This window comes from Fistularia commersonii, chromosome 3 (genome assembly GCF_037954325.1).
Source record: "Fistularia commersonii isolate RoL2024-O1a breed Wild chromosome 3, RoL_Fcom_v1.0, whole genome shotgun sequence".
Lineage (NCBI taxonomy): Eukaryota > Metazoa > Chordata > Actinopteri > Syngnathiformes > Fistulariidae > Fistularia > Fistularia commersonii.
Window position 1 is genome coordinate 8,651,056 of NC_141286.1, and position 18,948 is coordinate 8,670,003.

Below are 18,948 nucleotides of genomic sequence, written 5' to 3' on the forward strand. Positions count from 1 at the left end.
AATTTCAATCCACTTTTTTGTGCAATTTATGGCAGTAAATTGACAGATTATTATTATTATTATTATTATTATTATTATTATTATTGTTATTATTATTATTATTATTATTATTATTATTATTATTATTATTATTATCTGCACCATGGGCTTTAGAACAACACAATTCCAATCCACTGTTTTTGTGCAATTTATGGCAGTAAATTGACAGATATTTATTATTATTTATTTTTTTATTCTTTTTTTTTTTCATTATTATTATCCGCACCATGGGTCTGCACCCAATGGGTACCATTGGATCTCACAGTACAAGATACAGGGCAAAACATAAAAAGCTATTAAGTCAACTAATTACAATATGTTAGAAGCAAAATTACTACTACTACTACTACTACCACTACTACCACCAGTAAAAATAATACAACAATAATTATTAGTAGTAATAATAGTAATGATAATAATGCTAATAAACGGTCTCTGAACTGAAAGGATATACATAAAAAAAAATCCTGCTTCACACAAAATGGAATAAAACCTCCTTGTTTTCTTGTGAGTCTGTCCTTTTTTTTCGATTGGAAATTGGCCCTTTCCTGTTCATATTCGGACCCTTGACGATATCTCTTTCCTGTAATTTTGTGTGTGTGTGTGTGTGTGTGTGTGTGTGTGTGTGTGTGTGTGTGTGTGTGTGTGTTCATCTGTGTTGGCAGTGCCAAACAGTGAGTCATTTCCTTCCCTGCCTCCCTCTGCACATGAACGGCCGATCTTAGGAAAGGAGAGCGAAAGAAACTCCTTAAATGTGAGTATTGAGCAAGAAGCAAAACTTTTCAAAGGAACCATGAGTGCGATTGAACCAGCTCCAAAATCCCAAACTTGAAGACATGACTACACGGAAGAAGAGGAACTACTTTCAAACATGAATTATTACTGTTTCATCATCTCTCTCTGTGTCATCCCTTTCGGTAAGTGACAGCGTTTAGCTTTGGCAGGGTGAAAACCTGATCTAAATTCAGAATATCACGTCTCTCAAGAGCATCTTTGCGAATTCAAATGAAAATGTGCTTTTACAATTGTGAACTAAAACTAGAGGTGGTTGTGGTTGAGTGAAGTGAATGGCAATGTTCTGGTTAGTGTTAATATTGTACAACCTTAAAAATAGGAAAATATAAACTTTACACACACAACAGATCACCAGTTTAAATAATATGTGATCAAATATACCCCTTTAATATTGTGAATAATATCTGTCAAAAAAAAGTGAAACATATTAAAATTCAAGCTAGTCTAGATTTGGTTGTTTTGCGGAAACGCAAGTCCTTCAATGTTAATATGTGAAAAAAAGAAGTTCTGGTTATTTCATATGAACTGGTAAAAAACTCGCCAAAGGCAGAGATTTGCCAGAAGTGCTGAGTCTTGTTGAGCTGAAGAGCACGTCTCTATTCAGGTTTCAACGCTGAAGAATGCAACAAGACTCTTTTTGCTTGGCCTGAGACCTTCTATGCACCGGAGGGTGGCTGTCTGTCGCTGTCCTGCGTGGTCCAGCACTGCAGGGTGCCGTGGACCGGGGCCTGGATGTGGCTAAAGTCCTCGGACGAGCTGCCAAGGGTCTTGAACGACAGCTCCGGGCACAGCCAGAGCGTCGTGACGGAGTCAGACGACCGATCCGAGCTACGTTTGACATTTCTTCGCGTGGAAAAGTCAGACGAAGGTTTCTATGGATGCAGGGTCACGTGGGATGGCGGAGAAAGCGATCAGGGGCATCTGATGTTTTTGAACGTCACAGCAGGTATTTGGAATCATTTGCATCTACCTGTTATAATAACATCTCTGGACTTGTGCTGTCACCTTGCATGCATGTTATGAGAATGCAAACATTTGGAAGAGTCAAGTGAAAAACAGTCACACTCTTATTTGCAAAATTAAAACATTTAAGGGCATCCTTCTACTCCACTTCCCAGCTGTCCTTCAGCAGCGAAGGAACCCAATGCACCGGCTCCTGGTCTACGCCAGCGCTTGTCTCTTCCTGCCCGTCATTCTGGGATTTGCTCACTGTCTCTGTTCAGCGGCGCGGCTTCAGCCACGTCCCAGAAAGCGGTTCAAAAGCGCCGTGCTACCCGCGGCTGCATACAGAGCGCAACCACACCCGGTTCTACATCCCCCTCTCAGATGCTCAGTTCTGCCGAAATGTGTCTCTTCACACAAAGGTATGCTTTTTACACCCCAGTAACTCTGCAATGTACTTTGTGTCCCAGCCGGAGGCCTCACTTGTAATCTGTGGTCTTTTAGGTTCTGCAGCTCTGCTCGAGCCCCAGCAGAAAACCGAGGTGCGTGAAGGTCTCATTTGCAGATGCAAATTTGCAGATCTGCAAATTTTATGTCACAGACACAGCATGTCCCCTCTTGGAGGCCTCAAGAGTTACACGAAGCTTTTTCCTTCGTCACGTTAGGTGGTGTACGCAGACATCTCCCAGGATGCGCTGAGCCCGGAGACAGCCGGTAGAGAGCCCGAGAACGCCACGATCTACACATCTGTCAGGTTTTCTTGACAGCGCAGGAACAAGGATGGACGTTTACAGTTAATCATCATGTATTTTTTTTTGTCACGGTTGTGGAATGAAATGTCAACCAGAGTCTTTATTTATGAATTTCTTTCAGTGAGCTCATCACAAGACCTCAAGGTTTTCCCTGATAACGGTGACAAAAACAATGGTAAATAAAGGAACAACTGCAGAAAAAAAAAAAAAAAGTTTTAATCAGCTTCCTCTATGATTTATTTTAGCAGTTTGCACGGAGGGAACTTTAAAGGTACAATATGCAAATTTCAACATTGGGCCATGCAGTCAGTCAATACCACATTTTACCTCAATAGGCAGTAGGCAGCAGTGAGTGATTGGGGCGTTCCTCAATCAAAGTTGCCTGTAAATTTAATGTCACTTTAAATGTCACGCTGTGCCTCCCTGTGGTTCGTGACTGGTCAAATGCAGAGGATTGATTTTGCAGATGTCATGCTGTATGGACACAAATAAAGGACTTCTTATTTTTTTCTCTTTGTGAAATGTAAATGCCCTGGCACTAGCTTAAGCTGAGGAAGTTAGCATCTCTTGAAAAAAAAGTGTTGGATAGACCCTTCCTGTGAATGGGAAACAGTTTTTCAATAACCACACAAAACTTGAGAATAAAAATTTTGAATCGATTAGGATTAAACAAGTTATGTTGTGTTTTCGGCTTTCAAGTTTCGCAACGTAAAAAAGACAGTAAGAAAACACATAAGTGACACAAAATACAACGTTTTATTTTAAATCCTCAATTGCACATTACATAACGAAATATACATATACATATTTAGATGCCTTTTAAATTAATATATCTCTTCTTTTTCTTATCGTGATACTTCAATGATTTTTATAGTCTGCAGTTTTTACATGATATCAATGCAAAAGAAGAAGTCATTTAATAAATTAAGCGTATGTACAGTGAAAAGGCTGCAGGACGTTGAGGGGGAATCCTGCTCTGGAACTAGACCGACATCTGAGTTTTTCTGGATCGTGGTTGGAATATTTCCATCCCTGCTTCCGTTCTAGAGGTAATCACCGGTCTAACCGTACACAGTTCCCTTTTTCCCCCTCCCAGCATACGAGAGGCGTCCCATCTGGAGTTTTCTAACCGGCTTGAGCTATATCTTTGAACCCTTGGGTTTCGACCCAAACACCGTTGAGCCACCGTCCCAGTGGGAATGGTTTTTCTATACACAGAGAACTTTAACGTCATGAAACAAACAAGACCTACGGGTTTGGTCACGCTGAGGCACACATCACGTGCCTCGAACATCCTCGGGATGCTCCTGCTTCCCTTCTAACTCCGGCCGTGAAGCTCATGGCAAGCGTTATAGTACATTTGAAAACTAGAGCTGCTCCGTTGTGCTTCTACGCGAGTGGCTTTGAGACGATCTCAAAAAGACCGCGTGGCGACGATGTACGAAGTTGTCGATCGAGACAACGAAAATATATCACATTCAGTGTGTATCTGCCAAAGGTGTTTTTTTTTTTAAAGGTTTGTTTTAACCTTAAGGCTTCCCTCACGTGGATCGCAAAAAAAAAAACAAAAAAAAAACACGGTATGCGCGCTTAGATAGGGGGATGTGGGGGTGAAATGCATTCTGCGTGCATTGTCTATTTTCAGCAAAACGTGGGTTGCGATCTGCCGCCCACGTGCGTCGTAACCGCGTCCCAGAGGACTCTGGCGGGTTTCATATAGATTGTAAGACGCAGCTTTGGCTTAATAAAAAAGCTTATGGCAAAATGAGTCTCCTGCCGTGTCCCATGTTATCCACCGCTCAAGGAATGCAAGGCAAGGTCACAAACACACAGGGCTCAGTGTAAAAGCGGAGCAGACTGGGAAAACGAAGATTTCCGAACCCCAAAGTTGTTACGCTGAGACCCAGGAGGACAGCCGAGCGACAACGTCGTGTCCGTGCGCATTTTCTTTTTCACATCGTAGAGGAGCGGATGTACCGTTCTAGGGCAAAAAAAAGAAATACAAAAAAAAAAAAAAACCCTCCAGGGTGCCTGACAGTATAACATCATTGAGAAGTGTCATCTTCCCTTCCAGGATACAGTGTTTCACTCATAAACAGGATTTTTATATTTAAGAAAAAAAAAGTCGAGCTCAACCTTCAACCGGGGCCCGATTTACTGAGGAAGAGAACTACATCGTGCACACACACACTCTTAATAGCTCGCCCATTTGGTGTGTGTGTGTTTTGCGGGTGACTAGCCTGGTCTGTATAAATGGCAACAGGAGCGAAAGAAGGCGGGAACAGCGGTATCTGAATACTCTTCGAATCATTTGCCTACATCTAAGCAGATTTTTCCCGGAATCCTCCTCTTTCGCACCAGGTAACTTCATGTCCTCTTTCATAAATTTATTTATTATCTAAATCACAATCAGGGTCATGGGGGTGCTGAAGCTTATCCCAGCGATTGTTGGGCGAGTCGCAATTCACCTGGACCGGTCGCAAGACGCGTATCATAGGGACACATAAAGAGATAAACTACCATTCAGTCTCTCATTCACATATCGTCACCCTCTTAAAATAATCGCCTGAGTCATTTCTTTACAAATATGTCTTTTTTGCCTTAATCATCTCCTCATGGTGCTGACCACCTCTGGCAAAATTGCCAGATTGTGCCATTCTACCCCTTTAGTAGAAACTGCCTGTCAAGAATGTGTCAAATGGTTCAGTTTTTTGTGTTTCCTGAAAAAATCTGAAAAAATGACTTAGGCGATTATTTTAAAAAGGTGACGCTATGTCAATCAACCTTCTGCTCGTACTTTTTGGACTGTGCGAGGAACCCGGGGGAGGCGGATGTGCAAACTCCTCACAGAAAGGCCCGCCAGTCGGAATAGAGCCATAAATGAAGATTTAAATAACAATAAAAGACAAAGAAGAACCAAACTGGGTGCGAACCAGTGATGGAGGGTTGTGGATTCATCGGTCCCGACAAAACAACGGCATCAGCTTCTTTCAGACTTAACTATTTGCATTTTCCACTTCCTGTACCTTGCACGGCAAATGTCCCACTTTATCCTTAAGGCAAACGCACTGACTGGCCAAGGTGTGTGTGTCTATGAGTGTGTGTGTGTGTTGCAGATCAGGGGTCTGGTCCATGAATACGTTTGCTGCTGATATGAAACAAACCTTTCAGTAAATCAGGCCTGTATGCTGCGCCAGCAATGCCAAGACACTTATATGACACTTAACTATTTGATATGCAGCAACTTGTGACATCGGCAGAAGGACTGAGTAAATTCTGTGGCTAAAAGTTGGTTTAAAAAAAAAAAAAAGAAGCCGAGACCGACTTGTCGCCCGCTTCTCCTTGCTATACACTCACAGTATTTGCAGGTTTTTTTTTTCTCTTGTCTGTACAAACTACGGTGCGGTTGGTAATCTGGTCGGCTTATCCTTGGCTTAGGGATGTGGCTCTACAGTGATTTTTTTCCTTCTTTTTTTTTTTTTGTTTTCCTTTGCAGCTCCTCCGGCAGGCGACTTCTGATTTCACGTAGATTTTACTCGGACTGGAAGAGAAAGAACAGGGAGACAAATGTGAGAATCCGATTCACAAAAATGAAAACTCTGATCAATCATTGTGTAAAAATCCGGGATATAGAAATGCACTCGCTACCCGGGTTTGCGACACTTACACTCGTGGATGAGTGGCTAATTTTGTCGAATCGAAATTTCAAGCTCGACCTGGGCGACATCTTGTTTCTCCCGTCTGCGGGATGACGGAAAGGAAATGCGAGGAGAGGTTGCAGACAGTCGAAGAGAAGTCACTACTCCGATGCCCCGGTTTTACCTGTGGGGCTGCGGCACATGATGACAGGGGTGCCCGACGCCTGGCTGTCCACGCTGAGGGACGGACTGACGGCCGAACAGGTAGCGATGGATTGGTAGCTGGCCTGGTGGGGAGGGAGGGTGTGAAAAGGTAGCATCAGTGAACGGGACGGATGAGCAGGGGGAGCATTTCCTGTAAAATGTGAAAGTGAAAGTTCTCAATGTCGAAGACCGGAGATAATGCACGACTTTATCTAATTCTCCTCTGGGATATGAGGAGGAGGAGAAGAAGAGCTGAAATAGTTGCCTCCATTAGGTGTCCAGGTTACACTATATCAAAAATATGATATTTAAAAGAAATAAAGCAATAAATTGATGATTAATCTCATAAAAACCCTGAGGTTATGCAGCTATGACCGGATGTGTTATGCTATTTACACTGCAGGCATAACCCCCACGCACACACACACACCCACACACACCCACACACACACACACACAGTATATTGATTTGTTTTGTTTCCAACATGATGGGATTTTAATCTGCAAAAAAGGCCACGCGACATGTTCTGGTCGGGTTTGTCATTTAATCATTCATTATCGATACTGTTTATCCTGCTCTCAGGGGGTTATGGAGGCGCCGGAGCCTATCCCAGCTGTCATTGGGCGAGAGGCAGGGTTCACCCTGGAACGGTCGCCGGTCGATCGCATATAGAAACAACCATTCACCCTCTCACACACACATCAGGGCAATTTTGGGTCTCCAATGAACATCCTGCATGGAGGAAACCAGAGAATCCAGACACCATGGAGGGAACATGCTGCTTACACACGCAAAGGCCTCTATTTGTAATCCAATCAGGGTTCTTCTTGCTGTGAGGTGGAATCGCTAACCGCTGTACCTCATCGTCGCCCCAGATTCATCACGCAAAACAGTTTGTGAAATCAAAATAATTTTTTATACTCCTCTGAATTCTCTAATCTTAACAGGAGCATCTTTTCAAGAATGATTGCAGTCTTAGTTATATTCTCCTAAAACAATGAAAGCCTTCACTATATTCTTCTTGTGTTTACTAGTGCAAACTGTCCACTTCCAGGCTGGAGCCGGTGTGCACTGAACCGGTGACTTTAAGCGTAACACTCACGGCCTCCAGCTCCTCCAGGACTTCTGTTTCTCCAGTGGTGCTGCTGAAGCTGCTGGTGCTGGATGAAGATCGGGAGATGTTCGGCCTGCCGCCGCCATTGTTGCTTCCGCCCTCTTTGACTTTGACAAAAGCCCTGCAAGGACGTGTGGGGGAAGACGTGAGGATATTTATCGACCTTGATTGCCTGTTGTGAAGCCACAGTCTCACCTGTCTTTACTGGGGTAGATCTCGGGTGAGCTGGGATTGGACGACGTCTCCGATCTCACGTCCTGGGAGAGCGGGCAGATCTCCGTGGACTTTTGGTCACTGACGGACAAAATGGCGACAAGACCGAATTAAAAACGTCCTTGACGGGATCTCGAAAGTGACGAACATAAGTGGCGGCAAACCTGCGTGCGTGCTTGTCTGAGGGTGTGTCTGTGCTGGAGTGCAGACGAGGAAATAATCCTGAGCGACGTTTCACTGGACTCTTCAGCGACGACTTGGCTGATAACGCAGGAGGCTGAAAACCAAATGTGGACAAATATATTCACACCATTCCCTGTCTCATTTAAGGCAAATTAGGGTAATCAATAAACATACTGCATGTTTTTGTGGACCGTGGGAACAAAACCACTCAGAAATGTAAATATACATTTATGGAAAATACAGTTAGGCCCAGGAATATTTGGACAGTGACACAATCTTCATGATTTGTGCTCTGCATGCCACCACATTGGATTTGAAATTAAACAACAACAACGGAATTCAAGTGCAGACTTTAAGGTTCAAATCGAGGGTGTGAACAAAAATATACATAATCGAGCATATAGGAATTGTAGATATCTTTATGCAAATGCTTATTTCAAGGGTAGATTTAGATACACTTTCTTCCCGGAGAGTGTTCTTCACTTGAGTGGATGTTGTGAAGGGGTTTTTCTTCACCAAGGAAAGGATTCTGCGATCATCCACCACCCAGGCCTTTTTGAGTTCCCAAGCTCACCAGTGCACTCTTTTTTTTTTTTCTCAAAATGTACCAAACTGTTGATTTGGCCACTCCTAACATTTCTGCTATCTCTCTAATGGATTTCTTCTTTTTTTCAGCCTCAGGATTGTCTGTTTCACCTCCAATGAGAGCTCCTTTGAATGCATGTTGTGTGTACACAGCAACATTTTTCAAATGCAAACGCCACACCTGGAATCAACTCCCAACCTTTTAACTACTTCATCGATGGTTACCGAGGGAAGAGTCCATGCAGCCTTGTTATTTTATTTTATTTTTTACAGCCTTCGGAGTCAATTGCCCCATTACTTTTGGTCCATTGAAAAAGATGCGGCTACGTATTAAACCAGGGGTGGGCAATTATTTTGGCTGGCGGGCCACATTTCTTATTTAGTTTTTATGCACGGGCCAACCAGGTAAACAAAATTAAAATTGCAATTTAAAAATTTCAATTTTTTGACATTTTAATTCAATTTTAAAATCATTAATAATAATATAAATGTACCCCGAACTGGCATTATTTTGGAAGAAAAATTAAAGGAAAAAAAAATAAAAAGGAAAGAATTAGTTTCTAGATTCAATATTTATTGAAAATACTTGTTAAAATATTCAAAGAAAATACTTTGGCGGGCCGGATAAGAATGCAAAACGGGCCAGATGTGGCCCGCGGGCCGTAAAATGCCCAAGTCTGTATTAAACCCTTGCTCAAATTTGGATGTGAATATGCTCAAATTGCAGCTGAGAGTCTGCACTTTAAGCCAAGTATGTTTTTGTAAACAGATAAAATAACAAATCTGATGTCACTGTCCAAATATTTCTGGGCCTAACAGCATACAGGACTGTCTTAGAAAATTAGAATATTGTGATAAAGTTCTTTATCTTCTGTAATGCAATTACAAAAACAAAATTTCACACATTCTGGATTCATTACAAATCAACTGAAATATTGCAAGCCTTTTATTATTTTAATATTGCTGATTATGGCTTACATCTTAAGAAAACTCAAAAACACTATCTCAAAATATTAGAATATCATGAAAAAGTATTTTTTGTTTTTTTAATTGCATATCAGAAGATAAAGAACTTTATCACAATATTCTAATTTTCTGAGACACTCCTGTATGCATGGAGTTTGCATGCTCATCTCGGTCATTAAGTGTAAGGTGGTAATCTTACACTCTTGCCGCAGTTGTAGTACAGTCTTTTCCCACTCCTGAGCTTACGACAATATCAAGCATGTTTGATATTGATAACGTTGTTCAGTCTGTACGGTGACGTAACAGAAACCACCAACAGATGAGCTTGAACAAGACCGTGAAAGGAAACCAGGTAGACAAACAGTTTTCAAAATCTCTCGAAAGTCTTTGGATGTGAGAGCCACAGTCTTTTTAAGATCTGGTCTGAGACCAGGCTGAGACTTAAAACCCTAAAAACTAGTCTTTAGATGTGAGCTGGTGTGAGATCATCATTTTAAATCAGTCTTTTCAAACTCTTAAGGTGTCAAACTCATTTTGGTCCAGGGGCCACATACGACCTAATTTGATGTCAAGGAGGCCGAATCAGAAAAATCATTACCTATAATAACACAAAGTCCAAATTTATCCTTCGTTTTAAAGGAGGTGAACAGGTAAATTATGAAAAATCTTTATAAAATATCTTAAAAAAAATCTCTATATGTAATGAACTCTAAAAAAATACATGATGAATTAATATTAAAAATGAATGTTAAAAAAGAATCAGTGAAATTACACCCTAAAAATATTGTTGAGTTATAAGAGAAAATCTTGTCACTGGGAAAATTTGCCACTAGAATTTATGAGAAAATTGATTGGTAGCATGTATAAGAGGGGGTATAATGTTTACAAGGCTAATGATGGCTATTCTGGTTATTAAATCAATCTTTTTAATTTTGCCCATTTTTTTTTTTTGCTATTGTTTTTGTGTTTTTTATAGAAATAAGAATAGCAAATATCGTTTCAACAGTGTCATTAGATGTTTTTTCATCCAAAAATAATTTTGTTTTCAAATTTTGAAGCAAAAAATACATTGCAAAGTTACTTTTTCATTTTTTCCTTGCCTGTTTTGCTTTTTAAACCCACTGTACGAAACCCCCAGATGCACGTGAGAAAAAACACACGGGCCCTACTATCACAAAAATATGATTTCAGGCAGGGGGCCACAAGGGCCACGAGTCTGAGACCCCTGGTGTAACCCCAGCAATCGGCTCCGGCGACCCCGCGACTCCGAACCCAGGATAAGCTTTGTACAAAATAAATGAATGAATACGTGTAAATGTGTGCTTTTGCTTTCAGAATCGAGAAGCTCGGAGAATTTAAACCGAGTAACATTTGGAGGGGCTCAAAAGCATAATTAAATCAGATTTACCGTTGAATATTTGACATCATTTCGTTCAAATTACATATGAAGTGTCAGAGGTCAGGCTACACGCATTTCCACTCACGGTAAAGGTGCTCTTCGTGCACTCGCTGGAACTCTGCGGGAGCCCACCGCCGCTCAGGCTGGCCGGCACCCCGCCCCCGACCCCCGGGCTCCTGTGGCGATGCGACCCCACCATGGTCTCCATCGAGTGACTCCGGACGCGCATGGCTCTCTGGAGGAAGAACGGAAGGAGAGTAATAGGTCAAGTGGGAGATCCCAATCCGGGTGAAGGTACGGAAACCGACTGGTTCGGGTCAAATATGAAAAGACAGAGGAGAGAGACACGTTAAAGAGGGTTCGGGTCCACATGGCAACCACCAGAGGGAGCAACTCTCCAGGAAAGAAGGCCAGCAAGGAGTGGCGAATACATGGAGTGTGAAGATGTTAATTGCTTATTCAGTTAATTCTCCAAGAGGTAACGGATTAGTTAAGACATTTTGTATGTGTGAGGTGAACCTGATATTTTACACATTTGCTATATGCTGTGGGTATGATTGTGTTTTTAAAAGCATAAACACAAAACAACAGAATATAATAAAATGTTTATTGATTATACACGCAGTTCACTGGACACCTGAAATTGACAGCATGAATGAGTGAATGGTTGTATATCCCTTTATGTGACCTTTATGGCTCCCAAAACCCCGAGCGCAGGATAACGGTATTGCTCGTGAATGTAAGTCCCCTCATATTTACGGCAAAGTGGTCAGATAATACAGAACCACTGCCAGAGCAGCAACAAGAACAGCAACCCCTTCTGTTGACTCCAAAAACTGCAATGTAGCCGTCCACAACGCCTGCAAGGAGCAAGAGCTCAATTGTTATAGCTATCTCTGATTCACATTGTCTCTCTCTCTCTTTCTCTCTCTCACACACACACAAACACAAATATACAGCTGGAAATACAAATTCTAATGGTGATATTAATATCGCTTAGCCTTTGGCTGTGGATGGATGCATGAGAGATGAGAGAAAAAGATTAAATTCACTTTCTTGCAGGTGTTTAATGGCAAAATGGTGCTGTTAGCTGAAGGTGTCTGAGGAATTGATGATAAAAAGCATTTTGTTTTCTGATTTGCACACACACACACACATACACACATACACACACAGGAGTATAAGGTCAAAATATTCAGCCGCGAATGTGCATGAAACGACAATTTTGACAATTTAGCACCTGTGACATTTCAGTGACCTACAACACACCGCGACTCTGTCCTGTACAAATGGTGATTAAATAAATGTCACGCGGCTCGGAGAAACATCACACACTGACATTCGTACTTCCGTCTGGGTTTCGTGTTCACCTTGAACGATTCCAGCAGCCCGCCGTGGCCGCCGTTCTCCAGCTTGTCCTCCTCCCCTGCCTGGCTCAGGCCCAGGGTGGCCTGACTCTGCCGGTGGAGCTCGTCGTGGAGGTTGTCCAGCAGCGCCGCTCGCGTCCGCCCCTGGAAAAAAAAAAATTGAAAAATCATTCAGCGAGCCCGGACCGGGGCGGCGGCGTCCGCGTGCACGCGGGTCGGAGTGCTCGTGCACATGTGTCACCTCCAGTTTGGCGAATTTGTCAGACTTGTAACAGGCGTTTTCCGCGTTGATCAGCTTTGTCAGCAGAAAGTCTCGGAATTCGGGGCCCTTAGGGGGAGGAAACGGAGAAGGAAAGATGATGAGAAAATACAAAGAGGGTTCGGATTGAGAGAAGGTGACCTCCATCAGCAGGATTTACGCGTCTGATTTTATTTTTTTATCCAAGAGCCAATTCTTTATTTCACTTCCTGAGGGTCTCCCTCGATGCTAATTGTGCCCGGCCGCCGCTTCCGCTCCTCCATCAGCCCCTGATTGAACCGGAGTTCTTCTCACACCTGGATTTATCACCGCTCTCCAAAGATCTACCATTTCGCTGAAACCCTCCTCCTGGCACCGTTGACCGTTGTCTCCGCCTGCTCCCAGAATAGCTTCGCAAATTCCTTTTTTTTTTGTTTTTTTTTGCGGGAAAAAAAAAGAAAATCCCGGCCCGACAGAAGGTCCATGCAATATGGCGACCAAATTCATGGATTCATTTATTTTAAACCCGCCGTCTCCAAAATAAGCAGTTGCACGGTTGCGTTACTTGTCTGTAATTTCATCTGTATTTACCACATAATAGCATCCGCCTGGAGTAAGACATGAGCCAGGTCTGTGTGCCAGACAAGAAAAACGACTTGTTATAAAGACTCGTAATAGGGACTCAGCGATGCTGTTTCTGAAAACAGGTTCTGCGGCGACATCCGTGGAAAAGCCGCATCAATGAAAATCCGCCGCCCGCAAATCGAGACACTCGTCCCTTTGTAAATTTGCTACCCGCCACGCGCGTCAATACGATGGTTTCCGCATCAAACTGTTGATTTAGCGGCGCACGCCAAGGCTTCAAATCGAAGCCGCTCCGGCTGAAAGGTGCTCTTGTTCCGGCGAAACACCGAAAAACATGACCCTCCTCTTCGGGGTTGTGATTTTCTGAACACATAATGAGGCTCAGGCTGTCTTGTTAAGTTGAAACCTTGTGCTAGGGGGGTTATTTTTATCCAAACCTCAACTCCATCCCGGTGAAAAGAACACCTTTGGACTACAGCAAGCGGTTATACTAGACATATTATATAAGTTTTCACCACTGCTAATGTTTAGCGGAGTTATATATAGGAAGACAATGATGTCCACCAATTATTTTATAAGCATGCTTGTTTGAATTGTCTGATATTGTGAGTTACATACCATTTAAGGCGATAAGACTGTGTTATTGCCGACAGGAAGAAAGAGAGCTTCATGATTTCTATCTCCGTGTTGTTGAGAATTCTCACATAATAGCGTGCTTTTGGAAAATACAGCATTCAAATGAATGAGGTCCCTGACCCCTAGAATCCTCATTCAATGTCAAATAACAGGATTGCTGCATCTCAACCTTCCATCACTGGGCGAGATGGAAGGTAAATGATCACTTATGTAGCCTTCAAACCTTGCAGTTTCAAAGTACTTTACACGTAATAGCATTCACCCATCACAGATCCACAAGGCGCTAGCCAGGCCATTGGGAGCATTCAGGGATTCTTTTGCCACAAGTAACCTTGGCACTTTATCAAGAGGAACCCTGAATCCAACCGCCGACTTTCCTATTGGAGGGATGCCCACTTGACCATAATCTAATTAATGAGGATTTCTGTTTCCTAAAAATCCTAAATGCTATGACTTTGGGAAAAGACTGGAGAGTACAATGTGCATTATCATTATATGCTGATGACAATATAATTATTTATAGAAATAATTATCATGAAAATAACTTCTCGTGTGTGGAAAATTAACTTATTCATTTTACCTTGACACATATTTATTCTCAGTATGTACGTTAATAAGCCCCCAGATTCTGTGTACAGGACTGTCTTAGAAAATTAGAATATTGTAAAAGTTCTGTAATGCAATTAAAAAAACAAAAAATATTTTTTCATGATATTCTAATATTTTGAGATAGGATTTCTGAGCTGTCTTGAGGCATAAGCCATAATCAGCAATATTAAAATAATAAAAGGCTTGCAATATTTCAGTTGATTTGTAGTGAACCCAGAATGTATGACATTTTTGTTTTTGTAATTGCATTACAGAAGATAAAGAACTTTATCACAATATTCTAATTTTCTGAGACAATCCTGTACATAAATTCCATTCTGATTCTGTAGGTACATTTTTATCCTTCTCAGTCTCTCTCTATATTTTCTATCCATCCCATTTTGTTCACACTGAATATATTTGTCTTCAATTCATCTAATTAATTATATATATTATATTTTATTCCTTTATATCTGTATGAAAAAAAGCTATCCATGTGTCATTCATGAGTCAAGGTTATATTTCACTTTAGATACTATTGTGACACGGACGCTTTTTACCGCTGATGACACCCCGTTCGCATTAAACCCAGGCTTATATGTTAAAAAACAGAATTCGCGCTATTATATTCTCCTGCCTGGATTATTGTCAGACACTTTAAAGGATTACTGTAAAGGCTGCGGGTTTTGCACAATTCAGCAGCCGGTGTTTTACAATAAACAGGGAGAAGGAACACCAGGATCGCTGTGACTGATGTCGTTCACGCTGCCGGAAACAGATTTATACAAGTAATTGAACTCCGCGTTACAAGACCCTCAGATCTGTCCCTCGTGTATCTACGACGTCACATCGCATTGACGCATTAGTCGAGTCTGTATATTAACTGTCCATGTCGTCTTGGTCTTCTTGCGTTCTATTTTTGTGCTCCCCTCTTATTGCGACCGGTTTGAATGCATTTGTTTATGCCGGGTTGACAGATGAGTAAATTAATTACCTCACGTGTCATGCAACTTTTGACCGCAAACAAACAGGGTGCTAGTCAAATCCTGCGGGTTCTGCGGTGAAACGTGAGCTCAAATTTAATGGTGATATACATAAATTAGCATAAAGGCAAAAAAGTACAACGAGAAGCCTGTTACTCCCTGAAGGAAATGGATTCCACCCCACTGCACGCCTCGAGCTCTTTAACATAGAACCCAAAAATGAAGAAACAATGGTTTTCCAACGTTAACCCCCTTCAATAGATTTTGGAACGTGATTTTTTTTTCTGATTAGCAAATTGAAGTTAATGTGGAGCATCACCAATTATACCTCACCTTCTTGAAGACAGCTGGGTTTGGGAGCGGGGGACCGAAGGAGGGGACGTCCTCCCTCGCCGCAACAGACACCTGTCGACATGAGAGGAACAACAGCCATTAGCATTTATTTAAAAAAAAGATTTGAAGAAGTGTCTCGGGGTGAACTATTTTTGGACATCGCCAGACATGAGCCATGAAGTGTCAATTAATTCGAAAAGCAGCAAGTGGTCAAAGAAGGACGGGAAGGAATGGAGAAATGAGTAACCGCTGTTTGAGTGAAATTCCTGACCGCTTACTAACGCGCCCGCAGCAGGGTTTTTTTTTTCACCAACGGCTGAAAGCGAGAGCGGTGCCGAGCTAGCGGGCGGTTTCCAGCTGCCGATGTGAAATGAACTGTATGTTCAGATAAAAAGAATGCAACATGTGGCGTCAATCCTTCATCCACCTTATACGTCGTGTTCTCCGTGCACGAGTTCTCGACCTGCACCAGGACATAAGCGTGCAGGAAGTTGGAGGCGATCATATCCGGGACGAAAGGTGTAGCATCTTCCTGGAAAACGGCGGCCACGATGTCGTTCCCTATGTGCCTTTTCCTCTGAAGCTGTGGAGGAACAGGACAGAAACGCTCATTCGGTAGTTGTTGGATGGAGAGGTCGCGCGAATCGGTTGCTTTGACGGTGCATCCCGGAAAAGAGCATGCGTTACAGACTTTGGAATAATTTACCGGTATCTCTGAGCCAGAATATCATTCAGCTGCTACATCCTCCGTGTCTCCAATTTAATAACAACAAAAAGGGAAGCTTTCGTACCTGCTGGACGTCTCCCTCAGTGAAGGGAAGCTTGGTTGACACATGGAACATAATCTCTCTCTGCCTGAAGACGGTGTAGACAGATTCAGACCCCGTCTGTCCATGGGACACGTCCAGCCCGCCGCGGAAACTGTTACAATCAAAGCACACCAGTCACGCTTGTTGTGCTGGCCTTCAGCAAGAAGATTATGTTGTTTTTTTTTTTATTTATTTCAAAAATGCGCGTGTCACTTTTATCGTGGCTTGTGAATCGTGGGGTTTATCATAAGGTACAGGTTACAGTCGGGTTTGTCGGGCCAGAAGGAAAAGAGACACGTGACGCCAAACACGAGCTATCTGTGCGGAACGTCCTTTTTCAGAACCCGGATTAGCATGATCGCACACCGAGGCCGAAACAACAGGGCAGGAAGTCGGACCTGAGGGGATGGGAGCCCTTGAAGTAACGGCTTTGCATCGTACTTCCTTTTCTTGCTATTTGACTTTGACTTCCTTTCCAAATTCCATTCCACGTTTCAACCCCCGCCTTCTTACTTTCTAAAGCCCTTATGGCATAGCTGTTGTTGGTGATGCATTCGGAAAGCCTCGGGATCTCAGTTCCTTGAACAATCTTAGTTCCCACTCAAAGGCAGGCGCTTTTTATGGTTCCATAAGAACTAAGTGATGTAGGTGCTTGCTGATTGATGGAGCTCATAAGCTACACCCATAACAGGATACTTCTTGGGGACCACTGAGTGCCATTTTTGAAACCAGCTTGGATCATTGGTCAAATGTTTTCTTGCGATAATAATAAACAGAGCCAGCATGAAATGGACCGGCAAAGGGGTCGAAGCTCTCCTGGCCGTTTCAAGAGTTCGCAGCCGAACATGACCATTTTTACCCAAATAAGTGCAGAGTTAGCTAACGCCTGGGTTCTTCATATGGCAAAATAAATAAATACACTTGGACCCCTTTTGATTGTCAATGGTAATTATTCCTGTGACGTAGAACATGAATGCTGTAGTAACTACGTTCCCCATGTTGTTCTGGTAGTCTTTTTAAGTGTGATGCTTGCGGTCCACGTTGCATCCTGGTCCTACCCTTGTCCCTTACTGCCCGTGGGAATGCAAAATTAAAATGTTCCTCTGATGGGGCAGGGAGTTCCTACAACGAAATTCGAGCTGTGCACTTCTTCGAACCGCGTTTTTGGAGCCTTTTCTGCCCGAAAGAGGCCGATGACTGAGGGGGCTTTTGCTTAAGTTTCGCTCACCCTTTAAAATCCTGGAGGTCAATGGTGTCGCCAAGAATTCCAAGGAACTCCTTGAAAGCCGGCGTCTCTTCGTTGTTCCCAAATAACTCCTCCTCTGACGTCTGAGGGGAAGAGGGGCATAAACATTACCCGGACAGAAACCAAGAAAAGAAAAAGAATGGTATCTTTCAGCATAAAGTGAAGACATTGTCGATGGAAATACATACCTGGCCAAACCTCTGGTAGACAACTCCAAATTTGAAGGTGTTGTTGACCTCGTGTTCATCGTAAGCCACCACCAGCTGGGACCCCTGAGAACCCGGGAAAAATAATGAAAAGAGGAGGAAACCTGTAAACACGGGGTTCTGTACGGCTGACATGTGACAAACTCTTGCAGCCCCAGGCGAGGGCAATGATCTGGCGGCAGCCTCTCGCAGGCTGAGACACAGATGGTTTGTTTCCTTCCCCGAGGCCCTGGCTGAAAACAACATCCATCACACTTCACCACCAGGCTCACAGGAGGAGGAAGCCCATCCTTCGCATCCATTTCTGCTGGATCATCAGTCAACGCAAAATAATGTCCTCACTTGAAGAAGGACAATGTTTAAAAGTTCAGGAGGCTACATGAGAGATGTAATGTAAATATATATATATATATAAATATATATATGTGTTGAAAAGTTAATAAAGGTGTTATGAAGGCAATGTAGGCAAATGTGGCGCCACGGGTTCTAAATCATCGGCTCTTCCGAGGCGGGTTGTAAATGCGGCACGGTCAACAACACTATTCATCTCTTTCTAGAAGTTGACAGGAAATTGTAAGTCATGTTGCGGTAAAGAAATAAATGCATCATTAATACCACCCTTATGAAGAATTATGGTTTGTGTGAGGTTTTTATTTTAAGCACAGGCAGAGCTAGTGCCAGCTTTGGGGATGTGAAGCTAACAAACAAGGTCACGCAGGCACTTCTTAGTTTTTTTCTTGTTTTGATGAATCACTGCGTGACATGGTAAGCCATTGAGACGCACACTGTCCGAAAAGAGGAAGGAGAGGCCGAGAGTTTGGGACTCACCCGTGGGTACAGGACCGGGTTGAACTTCAGTCCTGTGGCATCATCACAGAGAAGCTTGAAAAAAAAAAAGAAAACTTGCAAGTTCAAATAGAGTCTGTAATAAATTCATTCATTCATCATCCGTATCGCTTATCCGGAAGTCAGAGTAGCGGGGATGCTGAAGCCTATCCAAACTACTACCAAACTACTATTTAGTCTCTCATTAACATGGCCGGACAAGAAAAATAATTACCTCGAAGTAATTTTTCCTTTGTTTTAAAGGAGGTAAACAGGTAAATTATAAAAATCTTTATATGTC

The 18,948-nt window shown here is 42.6% G+C and overlaps 2 protein-coding genes across 7 annotated transcripts in view; one reads left to right on the forward strand and one right to left on the reverse strand.

The window, feature by feature from the left end:
- The first annotated feature begins 742 nt into the window (after positions 1 to 742).
- On the forward strand, positions 743 to 4,293 carry LOC147235406 (uncharacterized). Its single transcript, XM_086143517.1, has 5 exons — positions 743 to 956; positions 1,439 to 1,780; positions 1,953 to 2,198; positions 2,281 to 2,318; positions 2,442 to 4,293. Exons 1-5 carry the CDS (start codon positions 911 to 913, stop codon positions 2,538 to 2,540), a joined length of 771 nt encoding a protein of 256 aa, XP_085999643.1. The 5' UTR covers positions 743 to 910; the 3' UTR covers positions 2,541 to 4,293.
- Positions 3,262 to 18,948, reverse strand: part of rap1gap2a (RAP1 GTPase activating protein 2a) — a 98,153-nt gene continuing 82,466 nt past the window's right edge. For all 6 annotated transcript variants that reach the window (XM_086143514.1, XM_086143513.1, XM_086143516.1 and 3 more), the window contains 15 exons: positions 18,651 to 18,704; positions 17,805 to 17,888; positions 17,599 to 17,699; positions 16,353 to 16,482; positions 15,989 to 16,144; positions 15,562 to 15,633; positions 12,440 to 12,526; positions 12,202 to 12,342; positions 10,917 to 11,066; positions 7,863 to 7,975; positions 7,681 to 7,779; positions 7,474 to 7,606; positions 6,351 to 6,453; positions 6,196 to 6,269; positions 3,262 to 6,069 (listed from right to left, as the gene is read on the reverse strand). In XM_086143514.1, the coding sequence (XP_085999640.1) occupies positions 6,061 to 6,069; positions 6,196 to 6,269; positions 6,351 to 6,453; positions 7,474 to 7,606; positions 7,681 to 7,779; positions 7,863 to 7,975; positions 10,917 to 11,066; positions 12,202 to 12,342; positions 12,440 to 12,526; positions 15,562 to 15,633; positions 15,989 to 16,144; positions 16,353 to 16,482; positions 17,599 to 17,699; positions 17,805 to 17,888; positions 18,651 to 18,704 (1,506 nt within the window). In that variant the 3' untranslated portion in view covers positions 3,262 to 6,060. The remainder of the gene's footprint in view (positions 6,070 to 6,195; positions 6,270 to 6,350; positions 6,454 to 7,473; positions 7,607 to 7,680; positions 7,780 to 7,862; positions 7,976 to 10,916; positions 11,067 to 12,201; positions 12,343 to 12,439; positions 12,527 to 15,561; positions 15,634 to 15,988; positions 16,145 to 16,352; positions 16,483 to 17,598; positions 17,700 to 17,804; positions 17,889 to 18,650; positions 18,705 to 18,948) is intronic.

Bases quoted from the DNA above. Each gene is read 5' to 3' on its own strand.
- LOC147235406 (XM_086143517.1), top strand. From the start codon at position 911: ATGAATTATTACTGTTTCATCATCTCTCTCTGTGTCATCCCTTTCG. The intron at 1,781-1,952 runs GTATTTGGAATC...TCCACTTCCCAG, and splicing joins GTTTTTGAACGTCACAGCAG to CTGTCCTTCAGCAGCGAAGG. The intron at 2,199-2,280 runs GTATGCTTTTTA...GTGGTCTTTTAG, and splicing joins ATGTGTCTCTTCACACAAAG to GTTCTGCAGCTCTGCTCGAG.